Source organism: Myotis davidii, unplaced genomic scaffold (assembly GCF_000327345.1).
Source record: "Myotis davidii unplaced genomic scaffold, ASM32734v1 scaffold1, whole genome shotgun sequence".
NCBI classification, from domain to species: Eukaryota; Metazoa; Chordata; class Mammalia; order Chiroptera; family Vespertilionidae; genus Myotis; species Myotis davidii.
The window spans coordinates 11172666-11182980 of record NW_006294681.1 but is presented as its reverse complement, the minus strand read 5'-3'; the positions used below and the strand labels follow the sequence as shown (position 1 = coordinate 11182980).

At 34.9% G+C, this 10315-nt stretch overlaps 1 protein-coding gene across 1 annotated transcript in view; it reads left to right on the top strand.

The window, feature by feature from the left end:
• The window catches only part of MED30 (mediator complex subunit 30), a 17978-nt gene extending 10046 nt beyond the window's left edge, over nucleotides 1-7932 (top strand). Inside the window, exons 3-4 of the mRNA XM_006769107.1 lie at nucleotides 870-974; nucleotides 7549-7932. Of these exons, the coding sequence (XP_006769170.1) occupies nucleotides 870-974; nucleotides 7549-7644 (201 nt within the window). The 3' untranslated portion in view covers nucleotides 7645-7932. The remainder of the gene's footprint in view (nucleotides 1-869; nucleotides 975-7548) is intronic.
• Nucleotides 7933-10315: the final 2383 nt, after the last annotated feature.

Sequence of the window (10315 nt, the reverse complement as noted above, 5' to 3'; positions counted from 1 at the left end):
AGGTTGGGAAGCGGATAAGTAATAAAGGCAGAAGGAAAAGCACAGGAATGGAGACTAACCGTATTCAGGAGAAAGGACAAGTGCGCATTGGGAGAGAGGAAAGGAGGAAAGTGGTGTGGGCGTGGGTAAGTCTTTATTGTGTCTGTGAAGGAATTTGAAGAAGTTTAGCCAGATGACTCCTGGCCATACCACCTATTTACCTGGATTGGTAATAATGTAAGACAGTTGAGACTATGTGATTCCTGAAGTCTATCACGTCTATGAGAAGTTTCATCAAATAAACTTCATCACAAACCATACATATTCAATTATAATTCTGCTAGAAGTTTCACTGCTATATACATTTTTTTCTCCTACAAAATTAAAAACAAACAACTTTCTCCTAATCAAAGAAGTTACAACATCTAGGAATTTGCATAGTTACTTAGGTTCTAAATAGCAAGTAAATGAGATTTATATCATGCACATCCCTAAAGTTCTTTCTAGTATGAATGAAAGAAAGCCTATTCTATCTCAATGGTCCATGAATTTCTTAGGTGTGGGAATCACAACTTATGTGTCACAATTTTTGCAGTGTGTCACCCAGTGGCTGGCAACTAAATATTTGCTGGTTGAATGAGTAGGGTATTACTTAACTATATGTAACAACTAGTGTTATAACAGCTATTTCTCAAAAGAAACCCAAAAAACTAATGTACAGAGTGCATTGAAATGATAAACTTACCACACTGTTATTTTAGACTATCATTCATCTAAGTTAAAATTTCTTTTTATATTATTAAAAGTATAAAAATTGACCTTAATATGACTCATTTCTATACCAGTGTAATTGGAAATTTTATGTCATATTTTTTACTTTTAACTTCCAGCAACTAATTCCATATGTGGAAGAAGATGGCTCAAAGAATGATGATCGGGCTGGCCCACCTCGTTTTGCTAGTGAAGAGAGGCGAGAAATTGCTGAAGTAAATAAAGTGAGTGATTATTCTGTACATTTGATATTTCAGAATTATTGATAACAATTACAGGGGAGTCTAATGTGACTGGAAAACATAATTTGAATTATAGAATTACATGAAATGTTTGCGTGGTGAATTTAACTCACTTGGAGTACAACCAAGAACTAAAAGGTAAGTAGAAATCTCAGCTGAAGAGTCAGAAGAGAGACTGCAAAATTGGTGCCATAAAGCTTTTGGAAGATCTTCATAGACGTTCAGTCACAGCCCATTTACTCTTTGTAGGCAGAACTCTAGCTTTCTAGTATACAGCATATTTGGAGTGACAAAAGATAAAAAATTTATAAATAGGAAATGTGAATGTCTCAACACCTAAATAATAAATGAAGAGAGTGGCTAGCCAGCATGGCTCAGTGGTTGAGCATCAGCCTATGAACCAGGAGGCCACAGTTCAATTCCCAGTCAGGGCACATGCCCAGGTGGAAGGTTCGATCCCCAGTGTGGGGCATGTAAGAGGCAGCCAATCAATGATTCTCTCTCATCATTGATGTTTCTATCTATCTCTCCCTCTTTTTTCCTCTCTGAATTCAATAAAAATATATTTTAAAAAAAGAAATCAAGAGAATTATCACAGCATTACCTTACCCAACTCCCCCACCCCCACTCAACAAAAAAAGATCCAAACTTGAACGTATCTATTGCTGATATTTTCAAAAGTTCAGAAGATGATTAGATAGTTTACATGAGAAATAGAGAAACAGGGAAAGTTATTAGGTCTTTCTTGTAGGAACATGGCCCAAGCTTACTCACCAAAACCTAACCAATAACACAATAAATAAAACTACCAGTTCCACACTTTCATGTACAAATCCTCCATCCTGCTCCTGAAAGTTTAATTTCAGTTAATAGAATTCAACAGGGCATTAATAATTAATACACCACAAAGAGGATTTTCTGAGTATAATCAGTAGATTAAATTAGAAAATTTTTTCTCAAATGTAAAAGACGTTTGATAAAATTCAAATATTGTTGATTTAAAGACTTAAAACTATTAACAAGATAGTATCTATTTTTCTTTTTAGTCTTTATTTCTGAGAAATAACCAACATTTTTTCACACTTTTCAAGCATAAAATGTCTCACACAACTATATTTAATATTATTTTAGAAGTTATAGACAGTACAAAAAGAAACAAACTTTAGGAAGCAGGAATTATAAAATGTACAAGCTTATTAAGTTTATTAAACTTGTATATATATTATAGCTCAAGCTTGTTAAGTGTAAAGAAATTCAGTTGATAACTACAGTCAATAAGTTCAATAAAAATGCTTAATATAAGATCAGACCATTCTCTTATAATGATTAAGCCAATTAGATTTTAAGATCTTATTCACAATTGAAACAACACATATTAAGTACTTAGGATTTATCTCAATGATATTTGTGACTAAAATTATTAAGATTTATAAAAGAAATTTTGACTAATTAAAAGAACATATAAAGTTCTTATGTGGCCAATAAATACTCTAAAAATGCCAGTCTTGATTATTTCATAGTTATAATATAGTAACAATCCAAATCCAAATAGGCATTCTCTTAAAAGTACACAAAAATAAGACTTGAGTGCAATACCAATCAAAAAACAAATCCAAATAAAAATCCAGATGGGAATTTTTCCTTCAGAGTATACTATTAAAGAAAATACTGATAAGAATAATAAATCAGCATTCTTTGTATTAAAAATTAAAACAAGATGAAGCATAGTATAAAAATGATAAGTGAAATATCGACACAAGAACAGACAGATTAGTTAAATCATACCTACAAAAGTAGTCTTTCTGTTGTCGATGAGAATTTAATATGACAGAAGAGGGATTATATGGAAAATTAGTCTTTAAAAATAGAAACTTTGGGGGGGGATTAAGTTAGCTTTTATATTACACCATATGTCAAAGTGAATTTCAGAGTTAAAAAGAAGACCTGGAAAACAAAAACTGGAAAATTAAAAGAAAAATGTATATCAAAACTAAAAAGAAAAGGAAAAAGATGGATAGATTTTATAAAACTTTTTTTTTAAAGGGGTAAGTAAAAATTTAGACTGTTTTCAGCAGGTTTGACAGTAATGAATGAGCATAAAAAACTAAAGAACAGAATTGGTAGGGGATGAGGAGGGGATTGGGAACTTAATTTAGATCATGAAGTATAAATTGTGTTTGGTAGTCCAGAGATGAGGCATTCATTTATTAAGAAATTTTGTTTCTATTGATAATCTATGTATTAATTCACAATAGATGTTTTGTTTATTTTTCTTCTCTGCAAAAAGGATTTTTTTAATAAAATGCATTGACATATATATAAGTAAAATACCTTTGTAATGTTAACTATAATTTCAGAGTACCACATGTGACATACAGTTTGTTCTCTACCATAGAAGATTTTATATTAAAAATAAACATGTAAATTCAGAAAGATATAATTTTTTCTAAACATTTCATTTCTCTTTTCATTTAATTTTTCTTTTTATCTGATTTGATGGCTTAGAAATAATTCTTGACTATTTTTTATTTTTATTTTTTTAAATATATTGTATTGATTTTTTACAGAGAGGAAGGGAGAGAGATAGAGAGTTAGAAACATCGATGAGAGAGAAACATCGATCAGCTGCCTCCTGCACATCTCCTACTGGGGATGTGCCCGCAACCCAGGTACATGCCCTTGACCGGAATCGAACCCGGGACCTTTCAGTCCACAGGCCGATGCTCTATCCACTGAGCCAAACTGGTTTTGGCTTGACTATTTTTTAAAAGAACTTTCATATAATCTAAAAATGATAATACTTTGTATAATACAAAATACCTTACTACCAAGAACTATTAAAAACAGTAAATATAGTTAAGTTGCAGGACATAAAATCAATATACAAAAATCTTGCATTTCTGTATAAATATAATAGCAACAAAAAATAAAATACTTAGGAATAAACTTAAGGAGGTTAAGGACTATATACACTGAAAACTATAAAACACTGTTAAATGAAATTGAAGAAGACACAAAGAAATGGAAAATATTCTGTGTTCATGGATTGGAAGAATTGTTAAAGTGTCCGTATTTCCTAAAGCAATCTACATATTTAATGCAAACCCTATACATATTCCAATGGCATTTTTCACAGAAATAGAACCAAAAAGTCCTCAAATTTGTATGAAACCACAAAAAAAACCCAGATTGCCAAAGCAATGCTAAGAAAAAAGAACAAAGCCAGAGGTATTGCACTCTGTGACTTCAAACTATACTACAAAGCAAAGCAAAACAGTATGGTTTTAGCAGGAAAATAGATACACAGACCAGTGGAACAGAACTGAGAGCCTAGCAATAAGCCCACATTTATCTGGACAGCTAATTTTTGACAAAGGAGCCAAGAATATATAATGGGAAAAGGAATGTCTCTTCAATAAATGGTGTTGGGAAATAATATTGGACAGCCACATGCAAAAAAATGAAACTAGTACACTGTACACAAATATTAACTCAAAATGGATTTTTTAAAAAGTTGAATATATTCAAGACCTGAAACAATAAAATAAACAGAAGAAAACCTAGACACCAAATTTATGGGTCATAGTCTTGGGAATTTTTGTGAACTTGACCCCAAAGGCAAGGGATGTAAATAAGCCACATAAAGTAAGTAGCTTTATAAATCCCTCAGTTGACCTTCATTCAGTCATTTTCAAAATATTACTGTATCATTATGAACTTGAAATTGTATAGAACAACACTGAATGGGGTGTGTTTACTATTGAATCTACATGATATGCCTGGTTTCTGACTGCCTGTGTGACTATGACTCCCATATGCCTGGTTTCTGACTACCTGTGTGACTGACTCCCATAATGCCATGAAGCTTTGGAGCACAGTTTATAATCAGTATTTGATGTAAATCGTCAGAAGACAGGACGGCTTAGTTTCAGTCATCAAATTTTTGGCTCATATAAATACTTTTCACTTTCTTTCATATTCTGGAATCCATAAGCCCTAATACCCAAACAAGTGGTCAAAACTGTATGTTTTGACTATTGAAATGGGTTCAATTTTGCTTAAAACTATTCTGTTGATGGTAAAATGAAATTGAAAGATAATGCAGGTAGTTTTTTCAGAGTTGACATATAACTCCATGTATTTAGAAATTAAAACATTTTTGACCAATTGTCACAGCCTTTGTATGAATATTGAATTACATAGCATGACAGCATATACTTACACATTCACCTGTTAATGTAGAAATTAGGCAAAGTTGATGGATTTTGTTAATAGCAGCTGTCAATCTCTGTTAAAATCAATCAGTGGCAAGATTGTATATATTAAATTCTGTATCACGTCATGAAAATTGATTTACAATTTAACCACTAATAAGCAGAACTGTCAGCTTTGCTGTTGATAGTTTCAGACATGTTTTGGCTCTAGGTAGTTTACATGTATGCTAATTTTTGTAATTTATAACTTTGTGGCATCTCTGAGAAAAACTATCCAGTGCAAAAGTAGTTTATAGTTGTGAGCATGTGAAACACAGAATTTATTCTTATGTTATTTTTTAATTATTATTTTTCATACGAACAACTATAAACCTACTTTTGTCACCCTATCTATCATACTTAAAATTTTTTTTACTATTTTTTTTCATTTACCCCCCCTATACTCTCTTTCACCTCCCCCTGCAATCACCACACTGTTGGCCGTGTAATTTTTTTTACTATTGCCTATAGTTGAATATTACCATGAAAATATACTACAATTTTTAGTTTTCTTACACTATTTTTTAAGAATTAATGAGGCTAATTTTTTAAAAACAAGTATATCAGAATTTATATTTCTAAACTAGAGGCCCAGGGTCCCTAGTGGCTGCTGGCTGCCATGTAGGACCTCCCTTCCCTAGCTGCCTGCTGCCACCACTGGCTGCGGCTCCCTTCCCCTGGTGGCTGTCTGCCACTGGCCGGGGCCTCCCTTCCTAAGGTTGGCCAGCCAGCCTCACTCTCTGGTCAAACTCCCAATTGAGGGGACCATTTGCATATTAGGCTTTTATTATATAGGATAACTCGCTTCACACAGCCCTTCATTGCTGGTACATATGTCAGTTTCTTGGTCTCTGGGGTGAAAAAGATTTCCTAGCCTTGGTCATCCAGTCATTTGTGATCTCACCTAGTTATCTAGGTCTGTTTGGTTAGATGAAACACACCGTTGCCTAAATAACTATCACATACTTATGACAACAGAACTTAGGAAGTGGGCCATCTGAAAACTGAACAAGGAGACTAACTAGAATACTGCCAAGTCTTTTTCCAAAACTATTGGCGTAAGCTTTATGGTGCTGTCTTCTATACACCATGCCCTGTGTATTACATGGTCATAAGTTGTATCTGATTGTTTTGTGATAATTTCTCTTTTCAAATATGAATTGAATTAATATTAAACATTAAAGTCTCTGTAAATTGCTTTTCTGTTTCCAATAAGAATTTCTTGGTCCCCCTTTTTAGTTACTTTCTCCCTGTTACTTTAACTTTAGATTAGAATTAAATGAGCTGTTTACATAATCTTGGTTTGCTCTTTAATGATATAAAAACTAATGATTTTAGGCCTCTTTATACTGAACATGTACTACTTTATGTGGAGGTATTTTAATATAGTTTCTTTAAAATTATTTAAGTAAATGTATTTCCAAATGTAATGTTCCCAAAAGGTTATTGAACAGTAATGCTTCTATTATAATAGCTAGTAAACACTCACCAGAAGTTCTCTATTTTTATCTTGTTTTACCCAAGCAGACATTTGCCTTATAGGATTTGAGGAAAGGATCCTTAAAAAGAAGTTTATAAACTGTAGTCTGGTAGAAACCCACACACAGAAAAACAGAGACATGTGCCGTGTGCATGTAGGGCAGCCAGCAAATCCCTGATGTAGGGATTACATCGGGGACTGTGCTATTTGGTCCTCAGTTTTCAGAACTAGAAGTAGATTGCTTCACGTTTGGGCAAACAGTGACTTCCACCATGTTTCTGAAAGACCCGTCCCATCAGGCATTGCACTTGTATTATAGTTTACTTCCTGCATTGACAGTTCAAATACTTTACGTGAATCAGATCATTGAATCCTCATATCAACTCTTCCGAAGTGGGTTCAGTTATTATCCCCATCTTTCTGATGTGGAAACTGAGGCAGAGAGAGGTTCAGTAATTTGGCCACTGTCATACGTTGAGTGCAGGAGCCAATAGAAGCCCACAGAGTCTGGCTCTTGACCATTATGTTACACTGCCTCTTGGCAAACCTATATACTTAGGTTTTAGAACAATTAAATATTTAGTCTATTTTCTTTGAAGGTGGAAGTAGACGAATAAAGGAAGGTGGAAGCTGGGGCCAGGCCTCTGTGGGCTGAGTTAGAACTCAGTATGCTTTTCAGTGGATATTTGTGGACAGAAGAGGCTGAGGTCTACTGCTTGAAGGAAATACTTAGCTTAATTGTCTGGAGTCCAAACTTATGACATTTAGTCTTTTAACTTCATGGTCTATATTTCATTTTTAATAAATTCTTTTGTTTCTCCAGAAACTCAAACAGAAGAATCAACAGCTGAAGCAAATTATGGATCAATTACGAAATCTCATCTGGGATATAAATGCCATGTTGGCAATGAGGAACTAAACTGATATTTACATTTCCTGCTTTACACATTATACCATTTTTTCCCCTCAAGTATTTTTTCCCTTTGAAGAAGATTATTTATCTGTTTGTATTCCAGTCACTAGAACTAAAGTTCTATTTTTACATTGTGGTATTACATTAAAATATTCATTGGCAGTCTTTTGTTTAAGCTATTGATTTTGTGAAAGATTATAATAAACTTTGACAGGGTTTGTGTTTTGGTTAATCTTTGTGAAATGAATAATTGTGTTTTAAAAGCAAAGTAATTAAGTTTTGTAGAAAGATTTTTAAATTTGATCAGTGGTTGTTTTGGTCATTTCATTATGCTTTTAGGAGAAAAAAGTTAAACATTTTTTGCAGATGAAAATATCAATCTGGTACAAATTAATTAAAGTTAAATATGTAATTTACCATTTCAAATGAATTTTTTAAAATTCCCTTTGAATCCTAAACAAGTTAAAATGAGAAAAACAGTTAATTCGTCTATTGCTGTAAATAGATGAAAATTCCCTTTACCATGTTTTTCCAGTGTTTGGTCTTAATTGGAATAATCTGTCTCCAAAAGGAAACAAACATTTGGGGATGGCGCAAACTGAAACCACGACTGTGTGCTTGTTACCTGCTGTTCCCTCTCTGAGTTTTCAGGTGCACCCTAATATCGATTGCATTTTGGAAACAGTACATTTTTAAGAGTTTCAAATGAGATCAATAGTTCTATATGACAAGTGCCTTTGTAAACTAGTAATTGGTCAACAGTAAGTTACTTATAGGTCTGCCTACAGGCTGGTCGCTCAGATTATAAATATCCTCAAGTAAGAGAATCAGATCTTCCCAGAAAGGACTTTTCCAGCCTGATCCAAAAGCCTCTATCCCCAGCCCTGGGTTCTGACTCCAGGAAATACTGCTATTTGACTTCCCTTGTGTATGGATCAAGTTTCCCTGGAAGGTTACATAGGAAATGGCTTTTACACAGGAAATGGCTCCCTCCAGGGAAGGGACCCAGGTGGTTGTATACCCTTTGGTACCTTTGGAATTCTGTATGTGAAAATATTGTGTATTCAAAAAATAGGTAAAATTTCATTTTAACCTGTGCAGATTCCCACCTGTAATGGTAGCAGAATCACAAGAAGAGAAGCCAAACCATGTGGGCATCGTTTTACCCTCTAACTGTAAATTCGTCAAAACAAGCTCTCCAAGTAAGCCATGTTAGTCGGCTGGGAGCTGATTGCCCATGGTGGGAAGCACTGTAGTCACAGGGCAAAAGGTAAAAGTATATGAAGCTATGGCAGCACGAATTAGGACCAATAACCCAGTATACCCCTGTAGTCTGTAGTATCTAAGGATATTACAGTTTGTTTAGCTATCACCAGTTGGACAACCGGGGTTTTATAGGTGTTAACTAATATGTTCTTTGTACAGTGGATTACTGGTTACTATTACAAATTGAGTGGGTTTTGACAACTTCTAAAGCAGTTATAAAAATGTCTTAACCTATTTTTTAGTTTCAATTATCGCACTCAACTCCTGAGATCATTCAGTGTGGAAATTTCATCATTTGGGCCTTGTTTCAATAAAGAATATCTCTACTGTGGAGCACTCATCAATGCAGCTACACTCAGCTAACAGAGCTGTAGCCCCAAATTCTGGGAGGTGTGTTTTCAGCCCTCAGAACTGATGACAGTTTTCCCAGTCACTCACAAGTCTGCTTGGGACCAGCTATGAATGCGTTGGGGGTTATTAAACACACTAACTCAAAGTTTCATTTTTTCCTTTCACAAGAGCATGCCAATAGATTGAAGAGAAAAGAAATAGTTCAGTCATGATGTGTGGCCTTCGGCAAGTTAATCTCTGTTTTCTTGTCTAAAATGATAGGTGGAATTTATGTTGGAATTCTAGTTACAAATGTTAGAAACCCATTCAAGATGGCTTAAGCCAAAAAGGGGGGTTTATTAGTTCCTGGAGCAAGAAAGGAGGCTTGAGAAGAGCTCACAGAATCAAGAGCTGCAGGCACCACGGCTTCAGGAATTGGAACCCAGATGTAACGCCCCAGGTTTTCTATGCCCACCCCAAATTTCTACTTCTTTCCCTTTGCTCCATTCTCTCTCACTGCAAACAGGCTTTCTCCTTCCCCTGGCTTCCTTTCACCCCTTTTCTGCAGGAGCCCCAAAGGCTGGGTTACACCCCCATTGTAAACTGAGAACTCAAATGGATCCTGATTAGCACAGCTTGAGCCAAATAACCAAAACTTTGGAACAATTGTGTAAATGGGTACTATGGTTAGACTGTCCTAGACCTACGTTATAAGCCCATCTCTGTGGCCAGGAAGTGGGTGTGGGAGACACGGAAAAGCTCCTGACCAGGGAACACATGCTATTAGAAAGAAAGGGCACTAACCAGGAAAAATCTCAAGAAAAACAAATAATGGCAACCATCCTCCACTAATGTTCTTGGTTATACACTGAGTGGCCAGATTATTATGACCACCCCATCAGTACTTCGTCGGGCCACCTTTTGCCTTCAATACTGCGGCGATTCTTGGCATTGACTCCACGAGATGTTGAAAGGTGATGCGAAGAACCTGACACCAGGCCTGATGAATAGCACTGTCCAGTTCTATGAGATTTGATGGTTGTGGAACCAGCTGCCTGATGGCTCTTTTAACTTCATCCCA